This window comes from Muntiacus reevesi, chromosome 2, assembly GCF_963930625.1.
Source record: "Muntiacus reevesi chromosome 2, mMunRee1.1, whole genome shotgun sequence".
In the NCBI taxonomy this organism is placed as follows: Eukaryota; Metazoa; Chordata; class Mammalia; order Artiodactyla; family Cervidae; genus Muntiacus; species Muntiacus reevesi.
The window spans coordinates 182,438,308-182,461,947 of record NC_089250.1 but is presented as its reverse complement, the minus strand read 5'-3'; the positions used below and the strand labels follow the sequence as shown (position 1 = coordinate 182,461,947).

Genomic DNA, 23,640 nt, shown 5'->3' with positions numbered 1-23,640 from the left:
GCAAACGTTCTTTCTCCTCCCTTTGGTTTTGTGCTGAGGAATGAGCACCCTTCCTGAATGTTCTAAAGAACGAGTGTCCAGAGTGCTCCGAACACACCAGGTCAGAGCTGTCAGTTGGTTGTTGATGACATTTCTGTTCAGGAGGTACAGGTCATTATCAGTGGATTATAATTCCAAAGTCATAGTTCTGTGTTAGTACACCTGTGCCCAGTATTATATATTTTAGGGGCGGAATGTGGCCCTTGGGTTTATAGTTTTTGATGAATGGCATACTGCGGGGGTTGCTTTGTTATTTACTTGGTGGAAACTTCATATCCTTAGTAACAAGCCATTTCATTTATGTTTTTCTGCCAAGTTTTTGAAGAATGAACTGGGAGGCAAGCCATCTAAAGTCCTAGAGTAAGATAAGAGAGATGATACTGAGAAATGCCAACCTCAGACATGATATTGGAATCACTGACTTGAAATCGTTAACAGTTACGATGCAAGCCTGCCTGTTTTCAGTTTTGTAGAAAATCTATTCACTTTAGAGAATCCTCTCTGAGGTTAGAGATTTTCTGTGCTCTGTTTTTGGAAAGAGATAGTAAAGTCACCTCAAGATTGCACAGTGCTTTGTGGTTTTCAGCGCATTTTCCTCTGCACTCTCCCATTTGAGTCGGAAACAGGAAGTCTAGGCAGCCCTGCGTGCCTGGTGTACAGGGGCGCTGGTCTCGGTAGGCCGCGGGGAAGCACTGGGTGTGGCGATAAGGGGCAGGCCAGGGGGATGCTGGCCAGCTTGGCAGTTGTCAGGGTTTGGCTGTGCCTCAGTGCTGCTGCCACACGTGGGTTCATTGAAGGAAAGGTGTGGGGGTGGGAGTGGCTGGAAGTGCGTGGCTGTGATCTCAGGTCAGTCTGTCTGGATCTGACTGGAGACGTCACAGCAGTTTCCATTCCAGTCTGTCATGTTTCAGGGCTGCTCTTGAGAGACAGAGCTTACCTCTTATAAGTAATTATCAGCATTAATAGCCAGCTTACTTCTGTTCTTCCCAGTCTTGATGTTCCTTTTAATTAATACCTTAGATTTGTCAGTCAGCTCCCAGCCAGATGGCTGGTCATCTAGTCCAATTGTTGTGGGTATTTGAGTGGAGAGACTTTGAAACTGTGAGAGTAACTCCTCTGTGGTGGATACCCAGGGATGTCCTACCGTGTTCTCATTCATGGTGCTGACCCTGAACCGCAGCCACCACTGATGAACATTAGTGGTTACTGCTCAGACCGCTTCTCGGGGCCCACCTCAGGTTGGCCCACCTGAGCTGTTTGTCTGCCTGCCCCTCCCTCCCCAGACTCCATTTAGCAGTCGGGGTTGGTGCCACCTGCCAACAGCACACACGTGTTTCCTTGTAGCTCGTGTCTCTTGCCTTGGGCTCGAGAGGACATGGCCCCGCACGCTCTGCACCGCCACCAGCCCGCAGTGTCCCCTTGTAGAAGGTGTTGATAGATGTCATTCTCATAAGTGATAAGCATGTGCATCACCACCACCTTTTCACTTCCACTGTGCCAAAGGTCAGAGCATCATTCTAGGAGCTTTGAGCTCAGAGGCAGGTAGGCATCAGTGAGTGGGCAGGTGCGATAGATGCTGGACCCGCTCCTTGCTCGGAAGGTCTGCTCCCTAAACAGGTACTCTCCACTGTCAGTGCATCTCACTGTCGAAACCTGGGAGCCAGACACGTTCTGCTGAGTCCCTTGTGACCCATTCCCTTGCCTGCTGCTCTCCAGAGCTCAGGTGCCAGGTGGAGTCAGAGGAAATGGTGTTCCTTGCTGCCTGGACCAGAGTACAGAAAACAGGAGTTCTTTGTGCCTTTGTTGAATCAAGAGTCACTCACGCAGTTTCCGAGTTGATAAACATTAGCAACTAGAGCAGCACACAGTGTGTTACATCCCGATTGGCTGTTAACTGCATTTGCTTCTCTTTTCCCTCCTTCCAGCCTTTCTTGCCGATGGGAGTGTAGATGTCTGAGTGGCTAAGCCTCATTCAGGCTTTTTTATGGTCACATGTATAATACATTAGAGCAAAGTGTGACAACCTACAGCCATGTTATAACTGTGGTGAGTTTAATTTAAATTCCCACCCAGGAGTAATCTCTGGCAGTCATAATCAGTTTGATCTACCTAGTTTTATTCAGTGTCTGATGATGGGTTAAAATTAATATTTTAAATACAGCTGTGCAGCCCATCAGTGGGTCATATTATTGTGAGCAGTCAGAATGTTTGAGTAGAGAATGACTTAAAAACAACTTTTCCTCCTTAGATAAAATAATGCTTTGTAGAGAGAATTGGACAATATAGAAAATGTTTAAAAAATAAAAACCACCTCTCAACCCTTTATTACTTTGGTGTTCTCTTCCATGCTCTGCGTGTATCTGTGTACACACATGTGCATGTATTATGGGGATTATATGTTTTTATCCTTTTTTTTTTTTTTTAACTTAATGTACAAGGGCCATTTTCCCCTTGTCAGTAATGGGTGAGTTTTTATAGTAAAAGAACTATTTTACCTTAAATGCCACTGCCACTGCTTTACATTGATTTTGCATTTTGCCTTTGCGAGAGCTTTCACGTAAGTTATCTCTAGGAATGAGGCGCCGAGTGTGTGAAGTGTTACGGTACCTCTGTGTGTCCTCAGAGCTGTGTCTGCCCCCGTGGACATGACCAGGAGCACTTCACTGTACTGAGTGTGTTTTTATTAGGACCTGACACAGCTTGGATTTTGGTTAGAAGTAGAGCCACATGTGTTTGAAACGACGACATGTCTTTGTGTTTTATGGCTTGAGATTTATGGTGTTTAATAAGCTGGGCGGGACTTGACTTCATCCCCTTCGTTCCTCCTCTTGCAGCCGAGGAGGCCCCAGAGAACACTGGGCCCGTGGCCTCCCCTGCCTCCTGGGACTCTCCTCCTGCCCCGCCAGGAAGCTCAGAGCCTGCCTGTTTCCAGAGCTGGTTCAGTTTTCCTGCCTCAGTGCAGGGGAAGAACAGAATTCTGTGAAATGTCAGCCTTCTTTCTCTTTCAGATTCTACTGGAAATAATCATGGGGTCTGGTCCCCCACAGCCTGCTTTGCATATTCAATTCCATCTTTAGTTACCTCTCCTTCCCCTGAATTCCCTTGTTACCTGTGTGAGCATCTCCTTGTTCCTCTGTTGTCTCTCCTGTCTGCTGTGTTTCATCATTCTTCAGGTAGTTTGTAAATCCACAGAGGAGGGTTCTTCTTGGCCTAATAGAGTTCTCCCCATAGAGGGTTGGGGTAAGGTTTATTGAAAGCTTGGCATTCTCTTCTTTTGTGCTGTAGCTGAGCTGCAGTGTAAATTAAAATTTATCCTTCTACACATTCATTCTTTACAAAATAGAATGCTTTGTTCTCATGTTTTTCCCTTTTCTCTCCTACTCTTTTATCATCTTTTCCTCTTTCCTCCTCTTTCTCCATAACCACTGTGGGCAGGGCTTGATTTTGACTCAGAAAGAGGCTGCTTTCCTACCTTAAGAAAATATTAGGACTTGAAGAATTAAGAGAAGTGACCAATTTTGAGTTTCTTTGCCCTCACCTTGGCTTGGTGGTACTTCCTGCGACACAGTCTGGGAGGTGGCGTGGAGGATGTGAAGCTGTGGAAAGCCTGGGGTCTGTGACAGGAGTGCCCTGCAGAATCCGGTCTCCTGGACGGGCCATTGGCCACCCCACAGGGACCACGGCCTCAGTGAGAGCCTCCCAGGCCAGGGGCCGCACTTGGCCACGCAGACTCCGAATCTCCAGCTTCCTGTCCCCGTTGATAGCTGGGCCTTCCAGGATATGGATTATCAGACGATCAGCATTGATATTGTTTGTTTGTTATGGCTGCACCGGGTCTCTGTGGCTGCCTGTGGGCTCTCTCTTGTCACGCGGGCTTCTCACTGTGGTGGCTGGGCTTGTTGCGGAGCACTAGAGTGGCTTCAGTAGTTGGGGCTCACGGACTTGGTCGCTCTGTGACGTGTGGAATCTTTCTGGGTCAGGGATCAAACCCGTGTCCCCTTCGTTGACAGGCGAATTTTTAACCACTGGACCACCACGGGAGTCCCGCACTGATTTTTTAAAACCAGAGAAGTCACTGGTTTTAGGATCCCAGGGAACTTGAAAGATCACCAAGTGGCCATCTAAATGCTTCATGTCTTGTGGCTGAGGAGAACTGAAACTTGGAGGGAACAAGAGGTTTGTCTCAGTCACACAGCTGATTAGAGGCAGATTCAGGATTAGTTCTCCCTGACCTTGGCCTGCTGCTCTGCTTGTGAGTTAGTGCAGACTGTACCCTGGAGAGCTGGTGTCTACCTGTAGTGACCTATGAGGGATACCAACATTGTTAGGGCATTTTTATTGCTAGAAGTTTCTGGAACAGAGGCCAGCTGAGGCCTTGGCAGTGATCTGCTGTCCTGTCATCTTCCCTTTAGGAGCTTCCATGTCTTTCTAAGTCACACTCTGCTCACACACCACCCAAGGGCAGTACCATGAAAGTCAGTGCAAACTTCTTTCCACCTGTTTTCCAGTTGCAGTTTATTAGTCTAAGGGGAGTCTTCAGCCTTGGGGAGCTGTGTTTCCCTGAATACTTTCAAAGCTGGAGGCGTCGTGAGAGTTGAGTTCAGCGAGGTGGTTTGTCCCGTGCTCAGGGTCTCCCACCCAGTTTTCTCACTCTGGGTGACCCTGCACAGCCAGGTGATGGCTTTGGCATTGTGATCCTGTGTGTGTTACTCTTACTCTTTACTTGCCAGGCTGAGGTACTGGAAGGATTCCAAGAGCAAGCGGGTGATAGCAGACAACTGAATACAGCCATGTCTTTCCATGAAAACTGCTTTTCTTGGCTTTCTCCCAATAGTGTTAGGTTGCCAAGAGAAAATGCTTTTGGCTTTACAAATGATATGGCCAAACTCTGGGTTAGTCCTGGGGTTGTTTTGGTTTGTTTTTTGTTGTTTTGTTTCTTTGGTCATGGAAAAGAATGAATACTTCCGGCTCTTAAATTATTTGTCATATTTTTGCTCATGGCATACCAAATTGTGTTTTTACACACTTTATATGAATTTGTGGCTTTATGTGTATAGCAACGTGTGAAGAAAGATGCGAAAAGCTTCAGGTTAATAAACCTGTTAGGTTAGGTCGAAGCCACATCAAATGGAACATTCGTTGCTTTGTCGTGGCCAGCTTGTGAGTGGGCGTCACTTCAGTCTCTTTTTTGTGGGAATGTTCTTTCTTACTCAGTTCTATGTTTTGATTTAAACTTCAACCCAGGAACCTTAGTGTAGGGTATTTTGACCATAATATTGTTTCTGCTTAAAATATATTTTAAGTTCAAAGTGAACATTCTGACTTATTTTTTGCTGGCAAACAATCTAGAATGAAAACTGAAAATTTTGTGATTTGCTAGGACAGTTAGAACACAATTGTCTGTTAAAAGTATATCTAAAACTAATAAATGCACAAGATTGTTTTTGTCACAAGTTTATTTCATGTTTCTCTGAAAATGTCTCATCATCAAATGCCAGTAATCCCAGCTGGCTTCTCCCTCTGATCCTGCGTGTTTGAACCACTCCTCACTATCATGCATTCTCTGAAAAATGTTCATTTGTTTTATTATTATTACCCTAAGTGTACTTATGAAAGAAACTGCATCTGGTGTAAAATAAGTCCCCCCAAAGACAAGTTGTAACACACCAGCCGACACCTGCAGCACCTGCTGTACATGTCAGTCACTCTTGTGCTTCATGTATGTGAACCCACTTAATTCTAACATGACCCTAAGTGGAGGCAGCACCTCCTCTTATCTCCATTTTACAGATGATAAAACTTGGGCACAGAGATGCTTAAGTAAATTATCCAAGGTCACATGCCAGCAAGTGGCAGAGCCCCCCTTAGACCAGGTAAATATCCCCGGCGTCTGTAGACTTAACCAGTGTCTTACTGCCTCTCAGAGTGAAGTCTTGTTTGTGGCTGTGTTTCAGTAAAACGTTTGTTTGTTTTGTGTTTTCAGAAATAGGCGCTGGGCTGCTTTGACCCTGGGGACATGGTTGCTGACACTTGGTCTTCGTGGACTGAGCCTGTCTCTGTCCAGCGGTGCCCAGTGCTCGAGGCTGGCGGTGGGAGTCCGGGTGGCTCTGCCCGAGCAGGGGGCGGGGCCTTGGGGCGGGGTGGATGAGCCTCCGGTGAGTTCGCCAGTGACTTGCTGTGTTCCTGAGCTTTCTGGGCCACCCTTTCCTCATCCACGAAGTGTTAAGTTTTAACTAGATTCTCTCTGAGGCCTTCCAGCTGACAGTTCTGACCTGTCCTTTTGTCCCTACTAAACTTATCGCAGAAGGCTGTATTTTCTTTTCTTTTTCCTGACCAGCGTCAGTTACACACACACACACACACACACACACACACACACACACACACACACACACACACACACACACACACACACACACACACACACACACACACACACACACACACACACACACACCTGCACGCATGGTGCTTCCTCTGATCCTTCTGCTGTGTGGTGTGGTTTTAAGTGTGTATCAAGGTGTGAGGAAGAATGCAGCTTTTGAAAAAACAACATGTTTAGTGGGCTCCTCAAAACCACATCAGACTCAGCATTGGCTGCCAGCTGACATGCTGGTGGGGCCATGAAGAGAAGCCTGTCCCTGGCTGTCCTGCCCCTCTCCTGGGCATCCTCCCTGTTACTGTTGTTCCTGATGCTCTCAGCTGGTCACCCAGTGTGTCCCCATCAAGCTGTTAGCTCCTAAATGGTTGTGATCTGATCCTTCCTGTGCGTGTGTGTTGCAGGAGGCCGTTTGGAGATGGAGACTGGGGAGAGTTGATTTGTGAGGGTGGTGGTTCTGTGGATGGTTGGTGTCTCTGGGCGGGAGTCTGCTCCTGGGAAGGGCCGTGTGTGGCAGTGGTGTGTGAAGTTGGGGGGAGGGGAGCTTGTCCTCCCGCAAGACTCGGGAAGCTGCCTTCCCCAGGGCAGGTGTCTTTATACTTTAGGGGATCTTAGGACCCCTTTTGAGAACCTAATAGTGGACCTTTTCTTTCAGAAACACACATCACACAATGTGACAAGCGCGGCCGCCCAAGCACCCCTCCCCGTGTCGACTGCCTGCGGGCCCCGGCCTGCTCTCTCGTCCCCGAGGGGGAGTTCGGGTGGCCAGTGGGAGGGGAGGCTGCACCGTGAGGTGGCCCTGCCTGCAGGGAAAGAGTTTCTCCGTTCCCGTTCCCTCCAAAGGAGCAGGAACACTGGCTTGCTGCTGTAGACTCTGCTAGGGAGGAACTTGCGTGACCACGGTTCCTCCCCTCTCATGCCCCAGTGAGTTCTCTGGTGTTCAGTTACTACCTTACTTGATTCCCGGAGTGCGGGCGGCAGCAGAGATCGTCTCTGGGTTAGTGTAGTGTGTGGAGAGCATCTCCCTGCACTCTGGGGGCTCACAGCTTGTGTTCTTATCAATAATGTTGGTAGTTGTCATATTCTGACACAAATAGAGGATGAAAATATTTGTTCCCACACTGAGGTCAGCAGAGGAGGCTGTTGGCAGCCAGAGGTGACTGTGGGCGCTGATAGACCAGGGTTGCAGAGCGCCCGTGGGAGGTTCTGGGGTGGAGCCTGGCTCAGGCCTTGCACCAAAGCCAGGGGTTTGCTGGCCTAGAGCGTGCAAGCGCAGAGTCCTGTTACATAGCCAGGCTGGGCTACCGTCTGTGCTCTCGTGGGGCACAAAACTGTGTTCATTCTGTAAGAACAGCTTCAAGTGCATACTCTCTTTGTGCTCAACTTTTCAGCACAGGGCAGTGGACTGGCAGCCTGTCTGTTGCAGCTGGTAGCTGAGATCCTCGTGGTGACTGTTTGAAAGACTTCAGAAAAGAGCCTGTTCTGCCTCCTTGAGTGCCCCCTGTGCCCAGGGGTGACTCTCATCTGTGCCTGGCTGCGGTGGCTGGGTCACAGGGCTTTGACCAAACCCCCCACTGCCACCATGCCCCCCCCCTCAATGCTGATGTTGGGGGTTCTGTTATTCCAGGGTGGCCTGCAGGATGCAGTGGTCTCTTGGTGGTTATTTATTCGGTTCTCTCCCCAAATACTAATCAAGTACCCACTATGTACTGGGGCCCATGGACACAGAGGAGACATAGATTCCAGGAAGGCAATAAGTTTCATCCTGGTTTTGTGCCAAAGACAGATTTAGTCTGGATTGTCATAAATATTATAATGACAAGTAATTGCACAGAGCTGTGTTCTATTGTAAATCTTCACAGTGTGTCTGCACCCTGTGTCTGTCAGAGTGGAGAGAGCACGTTGTCTGCTCTGTCCTGCTTCTGGAGTGGCGGTCACTCACCTGTTGGCCCAGCAACTCAGAACTTGAGCTGTTTTTGATTGATGGACCAGACCCCATTACCAGAATTGGGTGCAGACACTGTCTCTGTTTCACATGATGCGTGTGTAGGCCGGCTTCCTCATCTGGTCTCATGCTTTAGAGCCCTGCCATCTGGGGCGGGTGCAGGCTCCAGTTCTGACACTACTTTTGGGGGGCAGGTTTAGGGGGTTGTCTTCCCTGATACACATGGCTGTAGTTTATGTCTTTATTCTCTCAGTGAAGTGATAAACAGCTAGGAAGTAGGTTCTCAAGTGATTGATAGATAAACTTGATCATAGGAATGCTTTTCATGGGAAAACTTGGTAGACTTATAAAGCAGTATTTAATTTAGATTTCATTCTGGGAGAAATTGTCTTTTTCCAGTACTTACTATAGTTAACTTTTCCTATTTTCTAAGATTCAGCTTGAATTAAATGTTTAAAAGGACTCTGGAAGAATAGAGTGAAAGGATATTTTAACATGTATGGACTGTTGCTGAATGAGGCAGAATATAAATACTGTATAGGCTTTAATTTGTTCATATATAAATTGCACCATTAACTGAACTGTTGGCTATTTCTGCTGTTCTACTTTTTGAATTTTATTGAGAAGACTATGTGCTGGTTTTGGAGCAGCCTTAACCTAAAATCTGATAAACTTCAGTTGAAAATAAAGCAAAGTTTACAAAGTTTACTAAGTTGCTACCAAGTAACTGTTCGGAAATTAAAAGAAATATGTAGATTTTATTAATTGGAGTTAGACAAACATCTTGATTTATACAGTTTCATCATGAGCATTGGTGCTAAAAAACCTGTGGTAACTAGACTGGGGAATGTTCAGTCTGATCAAAGGAGAGCAGATACAGACAGGAAATCAGAAATCTAGAAACCTCAGGACGTGACGTGGGCTACTCAGAACTGCAAGCTAGGACTGGAGAGCGGCTTCCAGTTCTCCAAGGCTCTGCCAGGAGACAGCTGGGGCCAGGGGGCCTACTTGGCCGAAGGCTGGGGGAACTGTTCTCGCCTGGCCTCTGTTAGCTCTGATGTTGAAGAGGGTCTGGCCTGGACCAGGGAGCTGAGGTTGACCTTGGAGCCTGATCCCGTGGGTAGACAGGACTCACTTTGGCTCGTCTTTGGAGTGTGGTGTCATGGGCTGAGGGTGGGATTTTCCCCTATTTTTAAAGTGCATCATCTCTGTGAGCTGGCCATTCCTTACCTGAAATCTCTGATTGTTGACTTTACCTTGGTTCTTGCCCCATGAGGGTGGAACCCACATTGAGAGGTTTCCTTCGCTATGGGATGGCCAAGAAGAAAAAGTGAGAACAAATTTCCTGATGAAATCTGTCTAAGTTCACAGCACTTTGGTGCTTTGCCCCAGCGACTCACCGGGCAAGTAGTAGCCGACCGAGCAGACCACATACCACCAGGTGTTCACCCTGGCAGGGTGCGCGTGTGAGCACCGTCCAGATGTTTGCAGAGCCTTAAATGTTTTTAACAGGCCTGATGACCTTTGCACCGCACGGGTCCTTGGAAGCTCGTGGGCCTCCTGGTATTTACTTCTCACTCTGCACTGAAGGACCACCTGTCTTGGACAGTTGGCATCCGTGCAGGGACAGTTGCCTTTCTTTTCCCACTCCAGCTCCGTCTATTTTGGCTCATCAGTACTAGAAACTTCGAAAAGACATTGATTTTTCTTGTTTATCAGATTGATGGTTACGAGACTCGAACTCCATGACAGGCAGGAAAACTGCACTCAGTGTGGCCTGAACCAGGCTTGACTCATCGCAGGCGCTCAGAAAACGCTGGCTGGCTGTGAGCAGAGATTCATGGAGGGTGAATCGATACATGTCTCCGGACATATTTGGTCCTAAATAGAGAAATTTTAAATGGAATTTAGGAAATGGGAATTACAGCTATTTTTTCCACAAATTCTTGGGGTTCTGAGAACAGTGCAATAAAACAGCAATTCAGACCTTCTGGTGGTCTAGTGGTTAAGAATCCACCTGCCAATGCCGGGGACGTGGATTCAATCCCTGGTCCGGGAAGATCCCACATGCCTCAGAGCAGCTTAGCCTGTGGGCCACAACTGCTGAGCCTGTGCTCCACAGCAAGAGAAGCCGCTGCAATGAGAAGTCCCTCCCTGCAGCTCGAGAGTAGCCCCACTCACTGCAACTGGAGGAGCCCCGTGAGCAGGGACAGACCTAAGTGCAGCCCAAGTAAATGTTTTTTTAAAGCAGAAATTCTACAAGAAATAATCATTATGTAGAGTTTGTTTAGTGTAACACGTCCTGAAAATACAGGTTTTTGGCTCAGTTCTTCTTAGTTTCAGATAACAACTGAAGGAACCTAGCTGAAAATCAGAAATGTCCTTTATGTTAAAAAAAAGTTTGTCTGTTAAATCTTTCCTTGATTAAGTCATGTGAATTTAAAGTGGAATCTCCTTGTGGGCTTTGTAGAGAATTTGTTTTTATTTCAGTTTACTCAAAGCAAATAGGACAAAAATGGTAGCTAGGATGTGTTTAAATGGAAGTATCAGCTGCGAGGGTGGAAACCACTAGTACTATGAAAATGCCAGACAAAATCTTTTTGGTTACAGTTGTTTGGTTTTGTGTTTTTATGTGGATATTTCAGCAGAAAAGCCTCAATTGTGTTGAGCATCTATTTGTTTGCAACCTAGAATTTTAGAGCCGAAAGAAATAATGCAATTGTCTTGTGCGAGACGCTCATCTTTCAGATGAGGGAAAGGAAGGAACCTAAGTTAGCCTGTGTGAATGGGCTGGTGCTATAGTCACCACGTGAGGCTGGTGGAGAGAACTGAGCTGTGATTTCTTGAATGGGAACTTTCCCCTAGGGAAGGGGGGGTGGTCTTCTCTTCAGGGGACTCCTTCCTCCCCGTTGCTAAACCTCAGATGCACCAGGATCCCAGAAACATAGAACAGGCAGTAGGCAGCAGGTAGGTTGTTGCAGCTTCGTTAGAGAGCAGAGGCGGGCAGGTTAGAAAAGCCTGTCTCTCAGTAACATGTCTCTGCTGCTGCTGCTCCAGGGGGGCAGCTGAACAGCAGGACCTCCCCGTGGGGACTCAAAAGTGTGGAGGTTGGAGCTGAGAGGTCCTGGTTGTGGCCTCTTGACTGTAGAGGACCCCCGAGGGGGTTGCTGACTCCCTCCCTGAGGCATCGGTGGAATCTCTCCTTCCCATTCTTGGCTTTATCTACTATATAGATTATTTTATTTCACTGCCAGTGCAGGAGACACAGGTTTGACCTCTAGATCCGGAAGATCCCCTGGAGAAGGGAATGGCTACCCACTCCAGTATTCTTACCTGGGAAGCCCCATGGACAGAAGAGGCTGGTGCACTACAGTCCTTGGGATTGCAAAGAATTGGACATGGCTTAGCGACTAATAAGACTTTATAATGGAAAACTCCAAATAGGTACAGTACTAGAGGGGCTAGTATAACAACTCCCTGCACCTGTCTCTGGGTGAGTAGTCACTGGCATTTGTCCAGTCACTCTCCAGGAACACTACCCCTTGCTTCACAAGTTTATTTTAAAGCAAACCCCAGACATTATATCATTTCTTTGTCAGTATTTCTACTGTGCATTTTGAACTGATGGAAACTTAAATCTGATTGAGGGAGGTGGTAGCTGAAAGAAACTACTTACAGAGTAATTAAGGATTAAGCTGAAGGAGCGCCCCTTTGTCAGTGACTCGAATAGGTTTTGTTTTCCACGTGATCTTCTGACTGTCAGTGCCTCAGTCAGCATGGGGGTGCGGGTAGGGAGTCAGGCGAAGGGGTGAGGGTAGAAGAGCATGGGCTCTGGGGTGGTGTTTAGGAGGCGGGAACAGACCGGATGCTGGGAGCAGCTTTACTTGTCTTCTGTCTTTAGTCTGTAGCCGTTTGAGCAAGTTGCTCTGTTCATAATGCTAACTGTGAACCCTGAGAATGCACCTTTAACTTATAATTGAAATGAAGGTTCCAAAGGGAAATAATGATTTTTGCTTCAGTGGGTCACAGTGAACGTTTCTGAGACCCTTCCTTTCATAAGTGGTCATGTCAGGATGGCTGATGTTGCTCTTTCTGTTACAGATGGGAATGACTGGTAACACAAGTCCATTTGGACAACCCTTTAATCAAACTGGAGGGCAGCAGATGGGAGCCCCTGGAGTGAACCCTCAGCTGCCGAGCAAGCAGAGCATGGTCAACAGCTTGCCTCCCTTCGCCGCAGACATCAAGAACGCTTCAGTCACCAATGTGCCAAACATGGTGAGTTGCCCTTGGTCTCAGAGCTATGGGTCTCCAGTGGGTGCTTCGGTGTGTGGATTTTAATCGTGCTGACAGTGAAGATCTAAAGCTAGAAGTGTGTTGTGGGTGATAGGAAAATAACACGTATTTCCTGTGTGTGTGCTGTCTCCGTGAGTTTAATTTTCTGTGATGAGCTGCCCATAAGGGGCTAGTAAAGATGATTCAGCTAGTCCTCCTGTGGTCCCTACCAGGAGGGAGGGAGTTCGTGAGTCACTTTGACTTTCCTCCAGAGTCACCCTCTGATTCAGTAGGAGAGCTGAGAAAATGGGGGACATGGGCTTTTTTGGCTTTTTTACACTTCCTGTCTGTCAGAGGTTGAGGCTGTCAGTAGAAGCCCATCCATTATTGTCACAGTCAAGCGAAGGACATTTATCTCAGTGAACTGTGCCTTGTCTTGAGACGTGTGTGTCCTGTCTGACTTGACAGATGGCTTCACGTGTCTTCATTCTCCCTGAGATTTCCTACGTATTAAATAGAAACTGCCCTTGTAACTCTCGATCTCACTAACCCAGGGATCAGTGGGAAAACAGCTCCTTTGTGCCGCAAGATGGAATCGCTTGAGTCCCAGCCACTCACGGGAAGTGTTCTTCTGTCGGACCTCACTGTGCACACGTGGCCGCTGCGTCTCTGATGTGCCTTTGGTGTGGGGTCAGGGCTTGGAGCAGTCACTCTCCTTTCCCCGGGCCAGCCTTGGGGCTGCCGGCCACGCAGGTTTGCGGAGCCATCTGGGCAGACTCAGAAGAAAGCTGGGGTTTATGTTAAAAAAAGATTGTTCTTTGTCTTCTGATTTTTTAAAAACTGTAATTTGAAGTATTTGTTGTGAAGACATCCCAGAGAATTCCTCTATCACTATCACCCGCTTCCCTGGATCTTAGCATCTTTTGTAACTTGGGACATTTGCCAGAACTAAGTACTTAGAGTACTTAGCAGTCTGGAGGTTGTTGGAAGCAGAAAGAACTGGGTCTCTTCCTCTTTGTTTTTTATAAAAATCAGGAAACGGGATGATACCTCGGTGTCCTGGTCAGATTTGCTCTGTTTGCCACATTCTCACATCTTAAAACAAGAGAGAGTATGAGTGATGAGACTTGTCCTCAGGCTGCTCTGAGTACTGACCACTTCTCCCTGTGGGCGTCTCTGACTGTCCTGGGTCTGCTTTCCTCCAGTGACTGTGTGTGGCCAGGATCGCTTTGTTCACAGCCAGGCAGACCCAGAACTTACGGCAAAGCCCACTGCTGCTTCCACACCCTGCCCCCAACCCCCGGCCCTGCTCTCCCTGGCCTTGCCTCTCCCAGGCCTCAGTGGGGGGCAGTCGTGTGGACTTCAGCGCTGCTGATTGTCCCCTGGGTTTGCTCAGTGACCTGGAGCACATTTTGGCTTCGGGAGTAAAAGCATTTGCTTTTCACAGACATCCTGTGTTTTGTAGTCTGGGAAACCATGACCCAATGTTTTCCTCCCTTTTCTCCTTTAAAATTTTCTCCAGCCCCACTTTTTCACCCTCTCTCCTACACGCACAGCCTAGTGGCAGAAACCCTGTCCGCCTCTGCGACTCCAGGGACTGAGTCCCTGGGACCGGTGCGCTGATCAAGGGCAGGGTCAGACCAGGCGGAAAGTAGCTTCTCTGTCCACCTGCACATGGCCTGGAGCCCTCTGGGCTGTGGAAGGGCTTCTCTGCTGGCACTTCGGGGGTCTCAGTTGCACAGGCTGTGCTGTGTGTTATGGATACTTAGCAGGGTCCCTGCTCTTTGCCACGCAGTGCTCCCAGCCTTCCTCCATTCCCTTCCTTTCCCTGCCTAATCCCCACCACCCCCCAGCCAGCCCCAGTTGAAGGCCCCTGCCCTGGGGAATGGTTAGGGGAGGCAGTAATGATAAAATCTCATCCTTCTGTCTGTGAAGCTAACAAATGAGACCAGCTCTTCCCCGCTAGCCCACCCCCCCACCCCCAACCTTGACCCCCTCAGGACAGCATGGCAAACTGGGGCAGAGCCTTGATCTGTGCCAGCCTAGCCACCACTTTCCCACAGGGACCCGGGTGGACCTGGAAAGTGACGCACAGCTGTTGTCTCTGGAGTAAGGTCCTCAGATGTTCACCTATGAGGCGCCAGAGCTTCCCCAGCATGTGCGCCTGCAGCCTCGGCCTTCACGCTGTTGGGCGTGCACAGGGGCTGGCGGGGACCATCAGAGGAGCAGGGCATGAGGGCTCCTCGCTTGCCTGGTGTACAAGTGCTTTCTCATCGTGTGTTCTACCTTACTCTTTCACAGCCTCTTGAAAAACATCATTCACCTCCCATTTTACAGATGAGGAGGCTGAGGGTGTGACTGAGTTCATTCAGGGCTGCGTAGCCTGTTTTCTGCAAGGCCCAGAACCCTTTCAGTGGTCTTGGCCGTCATGTTTTAGGGGCTCCGAGCTCTTTGGGGTGTTTATATCACTTATGTCAGTTCCTCAAACATATTTGGTGGTCTTCCTTGAACTTTCTAAATTGTGTCTGGCCTGTTGGAGTTCAGAGATTGTTGTCTACAGGAAGGAAGCAGTTACCAAAGACTTAGGTCTCTTTAGTTAAAAAAAAAAAAAAGAAAAATTTGGAGCCTTGAATGTATTTGTGGTTTTTGTCATGCTTTGGAGAGCGACCTTGTAAAACCAAGCTAGGTTCCATGTGCTGCCTGGGTGAGTGCAGGCCTCTGACTCCAGCTCACCCGGTGCTCTCTGTGGAACCATTTAGATATTCGGTCATTGGCCAAGGGGCTCGTGCCTGTCTCCTCTCCATCACTGGAGGTGCACAAGAAGCTGGGGGTGCGGCCAGTCCTTTAGTTTGCCACTTTTGTTGAGCACCTTTTCTGAGCCCAGGTGTATCTGGAATGTGGGTATGAGTGATGTAGAGCTCGCTTCCATGGAATTGCGGGGGTAGGAGGGTGGTGCTGGTGGTGGAAAACAAATAATCAAATACAGACTGCTCCAGCAGGTCTGAGTAGCGCACAGAGGTTGCAGTTGACACGGGACCTCCTTAGATGAAACCATCAGAGAGAGCTGCACGAAGAATGGGGTTTAAGGGCAAGTTCGGGAGGGTGGGCAGGAGCCACGGAGACCCCAGGGCTCTGGAAGAGCATGACTTGTATGGGAGCCAGCGAAAGTCCAGGGAGGGATGAGGGGAAAGTGGTGTGAGGTGGGCACTGGGGGCTCAGCTGGAGCTATCTCAGGGAGGCTGTGGATGGCAGCGGCCGCTCCTGTGGTCCAGGCTAGAGGAGACGGGGGCCTGGAGGTTACTGATCACAGTGGGGACAGGAGACCAGGCGAGATTTGCCGCTAGAGTAGGGTCACCGTGAGAGATGACTTGGTGAGTGGTGGGACCACTTACAGAGCTAGCAGAGCAGCGGGCTGGGAGAAGGGTGACGAAGGAGAGGGTGCTCGTAATTCCAGCGTAGACCTGCTCCTCTTGAGATGCTTGTGAGACGTCCAGGTGAAGAGGCCAGGCAGATGGACGGACATGCAAGTAGGGTGGCCACTGTCCACGGGAGCTGGCGGTGTCACTGAAGGTGGGAGAGGAGACCGAGAGAGGATGAGGTGGTGAGTGAGGTGAGGGCCAAAGATTGTGCAGGTAGGTGTGTGGGGCGGTCAGGAGGCGTGAGGGCTGTGGGGCCCATGGTCGTGGAAACCGGAGGCTCGCCTTGCCCTGAAGTCTCCCTCTGGGCTGTGCTGCCGGGCGCTCGAGGGTGCAGAGCCCCCATTGCAGACAGGGTCCTTATTGGGGGTGTCCATATCCCCAGGACAGCATTCAGGAGCAAGTGCCGCATCTCCCTGAATTTTCACGTGGATTTCATTGCAGCTCTGTCTTCGGCCATTTTATTTGTAATTTCTTAACTTTCTACAGATTTTTTTAGTTCTTAGAGAGTTTTCACCATGTTATTACACTGTATTTCATGATTCTAAGATGCACTCTCCCCGCCCCCCCCCCCCCCACACACACATTGTAGCATCTTTGAAATCAGGATGTGTTTTAGAAATAGTCAAGTTTTAGGTCTAATAAGACTCAGTATGTATGCTATTGTTTATAATTTGAATTAATAAGAGTGACAACTTTTAAATGTATGTATTCACTGTCCAGTTTTCTGGGATAGTTCACGTGGATGTAAGAATTTAAAAATTATATAAATTTTACAGATGAAGAAGAATGATTTTGGTGGGGGCATAGGTTGGGTTGTCTTTCTGTAGCCTGGCTTCAAGGTCCACATGGGCCGTCTCAGAGGAGAGCTTTGCCTGGGCGGAAGGGCGTTGTCCCAGGGCAGTCCTCTGGAAACAGGGGCTGCCTGACCCCTCACTGACATTGCCCTTCTTGCCATCTTCACCTGAAAAGGTCATAACAGAGAGCATGGGAGCGTTAGCAGGAAGGGGTCGAATTCGTGCATCAGCTGAAACCAGGTCGTCCATTGCGCCGTTTGCTGACCTTCATGATGGGTGTGGGGTTGTTTCGAAGGAGCCCCGTTTCAGGTGGGGCACCTCTGGGCTTATCTCACCTGAGAAGGTTTGGTGACCAGAGGGACCCCACCGTCAGTTTCTCTCTATAGAGTCTGCTGTGGGTGTCCCACTGTGATCTCCCACAGGGTTATTTCTAACAGGAAGTTCATGTGTGTTGGGGTTTTTTGTTGTTTTGAGAAAAAATAAAGACAGTATTATGGAGAATTTGCCATTCCGAAGTTGTAATGGAGGAGGGACTTCCCTGGTGGCCCAGTGGCTGACTCTGTTCCCGCCTCAGGGGCCCCGGGTTCAGTCCCCGTCAGGGAACTGGATCCCACATGTGGCAACAAAGACTGAAGATTTCATGTGCCACAACTAAGATCTGGCACAACCAAATATATTAATTGATTGATAACACATTATTGCTTGGGGGATTTTTACAGAAACTCACACCTGTGGTCAGCAATTTGTTACAAAGTGAATATTGAAGCATCTCTGGTCAGTAAGTTCAGGTAACAAAAAACATCTCTGGTCAGTAAATTGTTAAAATTGTTCACTAAAGGAAAGATAAAGTAGGCCATGGGAGTGGTGTTAGGATTCATTTTGTTCTTGTGTCAGACAATTGGAACCTGAAGGCTCTGGACAGGTCCCCGGGCAGCTGCTGGTTCAGGTCTCTGAAGGGGGGGGGGGTGGCTGTGCAGGGCACTCCGTGCGGAGAAGGGTCGGGCTGCAGTGACAGCTGGGGGGCAGCGCCGCTGGCAGCTCGTGGTGACGCGCCATCAGCTCTGGCCCTTCCGGGGCAAGCTGTGTGCTTGGAGTTGGTTCTGTCTGCTTCTCAGTGAGTCAGCGGACCCACTCATCAGACTGACTGGCCGCTGGGCCACCCTGTGTCCTCCTGGTTCAGAACTCTTAGAGGGAAGGGGAGGAATCTTTTTGTCTCTCACTGTTATTTGTGAGACTTTCGTCTTTTTCTTTCTCAGTTTTCCAGTGTGTGCCACCTACTTCCTCTAAGACGTTTCAGGATAATTGCCAAGCAGATGGACTTGTTCTTCCTCTTGTGGTTGAACTACGCTCCTCCAGTGGTTCTGGTGTAGATTAGGCTTCCAGAGGCTCTGTCCCCTGCAGTGTCAGGAACCTGATGCCCAGATGCCCACTGGGGACTGGCCTGCTTTATTAGTCTTTGTGTCCACTTCCTCACTTCAGAAACCTTCACTGTTCTCCCTCCTGGTTTTTGTCTTCTTTTTTCATCATTTTCTGTCCTCCATATGCAGTTTCCAATCACTGAGGAATCAAGACTTAAACTGATTGAACTTCATGAACCCAAGCGTCTCTACCTGTTGTCGTCTTTGACTGGCTCATCCTAGTTTTAGCTGCACTTTAAATGCTCATGTGTGTAAAGCATTGTCTGTAGTTCCTTGTACTTCACAAGCATGGATTTAAAATCACTGGTGCTCTGGTGTTTCCTTCCACCCTAGGGCTAGGGAGAGAGCTTCCAGCACTCTTGTCCTTCACTGGAACGACGAGTGAGTAGTCTCGTCAGCTCTTCACTGTGAGAGCAGTTTCTGTAGAAAATCACTCTGTGGCTATGAATTATGCCTCAGTGATTGAACTGGAATACAAGGGACAGTGTTGGGAAGTAAGTGCTTGCCTCTCACTGTTAGTCCTCCAAGTGTTCTTGCAATTTTAGGCATTTACCTTTCTTATTCTCATCGACTCCACCTGTAACTTCAAGACCTCTGAGAAGATGAGTTTGTGGGCCTTTGAAGAATAACTTTTAATCTAAAATTCTTACCGGCACCTATATAAACCCTTTCTACTATATAAACTCATCCCCTTTTGTTTTGGCAATAAATGTCAGCCTGGGAAACATAGTCTTAAGCCCAAAATATGATGTGTTGCAAATATTTTAAAAAAAACATAAATTGAGAAATATTTATAGTATTCTTTGATAATAGGAACCAGCTGTATTGGTTGTACTGGTATTGGAAGTACTCAATCAGGATAATTTAACTGGGTTTCCCTGGTGGTCCAGTGGTTAGGAACCTGCCTGCCACTGCAGGGGACACAGGTTTGATCCCTGGTTTGAGAAGATACCACATGCCATGGAGCCACTAAGCCCCTGAGCCATAGCTGCTAAGCCTGCGCACTTAGAGCTGCGACAGGAGAAGCCACTGCAGTGGGAAGCTCACACACTGCAGCTGGAGAGTAGCCCCAGCTCTCCACACTAGAGGAGGCCTACATGCAGCAACAAAGACCCAGTGAAGCTAAAAAAGTCATTTAACTTCTTTCCAAGACCAGTTTCCATTAACCATGTCTTCTCTAGAGTCTAATTAGCATAGCCTTTTCTTCAGTGAAGCTTTCTAGGTAAAGCAACATGAATTATCTCCAGAGACATTCAGGTCTTTGACTCCATGTAAAGTGGAGACTTAGGAGGCAGGTTCTTCGTGTCTAAACAAGTTGTGCCCAGTACACACTAGTGTCAGAATTTCTGCCCGCCCGCCAGCAGCAAATACAGAGACTGTACCAGGCGTTCTGGGAAATGAAGTGACTGTTTTAGGAAGAACTCAGTAGATACTTTAAATGATTATACTTATATATAAAATTTTTTTAATTAAATAATTTTTTTTAAGAGGTAGAACTCAGTAGGCAGCACATTTAATGGGTCTGGAAGGAGACATTCCCAGCTACCAAAGATGTGAGCGCAGTGTCCTGTCTGAAGAGTCACAGCTGTCTTCGTGTGGCCCCAACTTCCCAAACTTCTTTTTACCTTTTCCACAATTATCTGAATTGGCGCTTAGGCTCAAGCCACCGAAAGCTAATTTGTCTGTCAAATGATTAATTTGCCAAGTTATCAAAAACTTACTGTAATAAATGTTCTTGAAGTATGTTCATATAGTTGTGTGGTCTAGAAGATAATTCCTTAAAACTTGTGTGTGCTCAGTTGATTCAGTCATGTCTGATTCTTTGCAGCCTTATGGACCTTAGCCCACCAAGCTTCTCTGTCCATGGGATTCTCCAGGCAAGAATACTAGACTGGGTTTCCTGTGCCCTCCCTCCTCCAGGGGATCTTCCCAACCCAAGGATCGAACCCACATCTCTTAGGTCTACCTGCACTGGCAGGCAGATTCTTTACCCCTTGAGCCACCTGGGAAGCCATTTGTTAGTAGATGGGTAGTTCTTGTGGCCTGGTTGTACAGTAACGGGGCTGATGCTCGTAAGACCTCATGAGTCAGTTGAGATGTGTGGATCTGGTGGGCCTGTTCCCTTGGCTGTTGGAGTAGACCCAGCAGCTTTTACCCTGGAGTAAAGGTGTACCTGACCCCTCAGCCCCTGGGGCAGATCGACTCTCCACGTGGGCAGGAGTGACGCTGGGTCGGGGGGAGGGTGGGTCTGTCCAGTTGTCTGTCGTGTGCTCTCTCGTCCATGAGGTTTCTTTCTTGCCTTAGCCGTCTGTTTTCCAGTGTGAAATCAGTGTTTCTGATTTGGAAGATTGCTTAGAAATCATTCTGGTCCCACTTGATCATTTTTAGTTATTTCCTTATTGAACTTAAATCTTAAATTGTTAGGTAATCTTATTTTTTAAAAATCAACAGACACCAAACAAAATGAAGAAGACACAAGAAGCATTATACTATCTAAATAACTCTTCTGTTTCTTACCAGTTGATCTTTATCGTCTCAGGTGATTATCACTTCTTCCTGGTTTGATAGCTGAGTACATTTAATGAGCATTTTCTCTATTTTATGACTGCAAAGCTTTGTGTAACCAGCTGTTCTAGGGTCCTTCTGGGGGAATCAGAACAAGCAAATATTGCAGAATAACCCTTTGTCCCACCTGGTGTTCGCTTTGGTGTCATTTCCTGACTTTTAAGTGGAGACTGGGGAGAAGTAAAGTTTCCAGGTGGGTTGGGGGAGGATGTCAGAGAAGTAGGGGTCTGGACTGCATCGGTAATGTGGAAGGTCTGGGCCAGGCTTATCTGAACAGTGGTCTCCGGGAACCCCAGCCCTGCAAATGGGCGGTGGTGGTCATGTGGTCAGAGGAGGCACTTTCGTTCGCTGTCCTGACTTGTCACTTTCTGCTTCTTACTGTTTGCAGAGTCCTTTGCAGGCATTATAATCTATTCTTGGATACTTTGTGAAAAATAACTTCTTTTTCTAGAAAGAATGCCAGGATAAACTTTATACACACTCCTTGTGCACATCTGTGATCCTGTTCTTAGGATAAAGGGCATTTTAAAAAAATGGGGTTGGTGCTGATTACTCAGACCTATGTAACAATGACAAACCTAATAAAAATACAGCAAGCTCCTTTAAAATTAAGAAATACACCAGAATAAACATAAAATGTTTGTTTTTCAAGGCCATTTAATGGACAGAGGTTTAAATGATGGTTGAGTTACGCTGACAGCAAGATACATGAAAAGAACAGAAGATCTAGCAATGAAATGGGGTGAGAGGGCTGTGCTCTCCACAGCCCTTGGGTTGCACACTTTGTGTTCACCTGCTGGTACTGGTGGTTCAGAATGTTGACAGGCAGGGGGTCGTGATGGCAACACTGTGACTCCTGCTCCCCCGGTAACCTTCCCCTTCCACTATTAGGAATTGCATATGAGCTGATAGGAGTTACCAAAATGTATTGCATGAATTTTAAAGCTTGTGATGGATACTGTTGTATTGCCTTCCAACAAAAGCCAGGAAGCAGGTCACTAGTATCAGATGATGCTCCCAAGGCTGGGGGTTATCATTTTGTCCTTTGACAGGAGGAGATAGTGTCCAATTATTGTGATTTGCATTTCTTGATTACTGGTAAGAATGAAAGTACTTGTGTTTAGTATGTTTTTGTTTCTCAAGTTGCTTAGTTCCTGTCCTTGGCCAGGTTTTCTTTTTTAAAAAACTTAATTTATATATTTTGATTGGGGGCTAATTACTTCACAGTATTGTGGTGGTTTTTGCCATACACCAACATGAACCCGCCACTGATGTATATGTGTCCCCCATCCTGAACCCCCCTCCCACCTCCCTCAGTTTTCCTGTTACATTCTCTTCAAATGCAAGGTGACAGCCCTCTGACATGGTGAGCACAGAGGAATTAAGGAGGGAACTCTACTGTTTGACAGCCCCCCCGGCCCCCCAGTCCGCCACCGCCCACGAGGCCGCGTGGGCCTGCGCTCGCCGTCCCTGGGCTGTGGGTGGGTATGAACCGAGCACAGTCCTCAAGAAGTGAAGGCCGGAGAAGGGCCCACACCTGCGCTGTTCGCTTTGTCTCGTGTGTGTCACATGCTTTGCCTGTGTGTTGGTCACTGTTACGGCGGTCTGGCCCAGGCGCTCTCCTGATACACATGACTGCCGCTGCGTGAGAATCACCTGTGAGTGTCTCTCCTAAATGTGTCTTTTTATTGTAACCGTAAAAGTGCATCCATGTTCATTTCGGAAAATCTTTAAGAAGTGTAAAGCTATTGTAAGGAAGCACCCTCTGTGGAACTTGGATACAAATGCCTCTGCTCCCCCCCCTCCCCCAAACCCCCATCTTGTGAACCTTAGTCTCTGGGAGGTACGAGTGGGGAATCTGTATTTGAAGAGGTTTTACTGGGGACTAGTTAGGAACCACTGCTTTATATATTTTTATGAAGATCTTTACCACTTTCTAGTACTTTTGCAGTTTTTTTAAAATACTTAATTGTTCCTTGTTTTCTATTGATTCTTTTGATTTTCCTCCCAAAGTGGGTTTTGGTTTTTTTTGTTGTTTTTTTTTTGGTTATAAAAATAGTAGACACTTCTTGTAAAACATTCAAACAATGCATGAAGGTGATAAGGAAAAGCTGAATGACTTTATGGTGCTATTTTAATAACTTTCCTTTGTAGCTTAATATGTTCCATTTAACTTTATTGAAAGCATGGAGGTCTGCGTTATGGTTGGGGTTTGTCTGTGGGTGTTTTGGCTGTGCTGGGTCTTCGTTGCTGCGCGGGCTTTCATTGCGGCGAGCAGGTGCTGCTCTCTGGTCTGGGCTTCTAAGTGCAGTGGCTTCTCTTGTTGCAGATCACGGGCTCTAGGGCAAGCAGACTCAGTAGTTGTGGGGCATGGGCTTAGCTGCCCCAAATAACAATGATTATATCTCATAATGCCTGGTGGGTCAAGGATTTGGTTAGGGCTTGGCTCTAGGCCTTTCTATTCCATGTGGCTTTGACTGGGGTCTCTTCAGGTCCCCCTTACTTTTCATGCCTGCATCTGATTTCATGAGGTCTGTAGCCATAATTTTTCTTAATTGGTCTACCTTTTCTAGACATTTAGGGAATTTTCCAGTATTCAGTAATTTAATCAAAGTGTGGTGTCTGTCTTTGTACACACATTTTAGCACACTAGTCCGGTTACTTCCCTAATAATAAATTATAAGACATAGAACCACTGGATCAAAAGGAATGGACATTTTTCTTTATTATTTTTTTTATTGTGGTCATATTGATAGGTGAAAGATGCTTCTTTGTTCTAATTTCGTTTCTTTGATAATTAGTGAGA

The 23,640-nt window shown here is 47.5% G+C and overlaps 1 protein-coding gene across 1 annotated transcript in view; it reads left to right on the top strand.

The window, feature by feature from the left end:
* The window catches only part of CREBBP (CREB binding protein), a 116,481-nt gene that overhangs the window by 39,961 nt on the left and 52,880 nt on the right, over nt 1-23,640 (top strand). Inside the window, exon 3 of the mRNA XM_065924217.1 lies at nt 12,465-12,641. Coding sequence (XP_065780289.1) covers nt 12,465-12,641 — 177 coding nt within the window. The remainder of the gene's footprint in view (nt 1-12,464; nt 12,642-23,640) is intronic.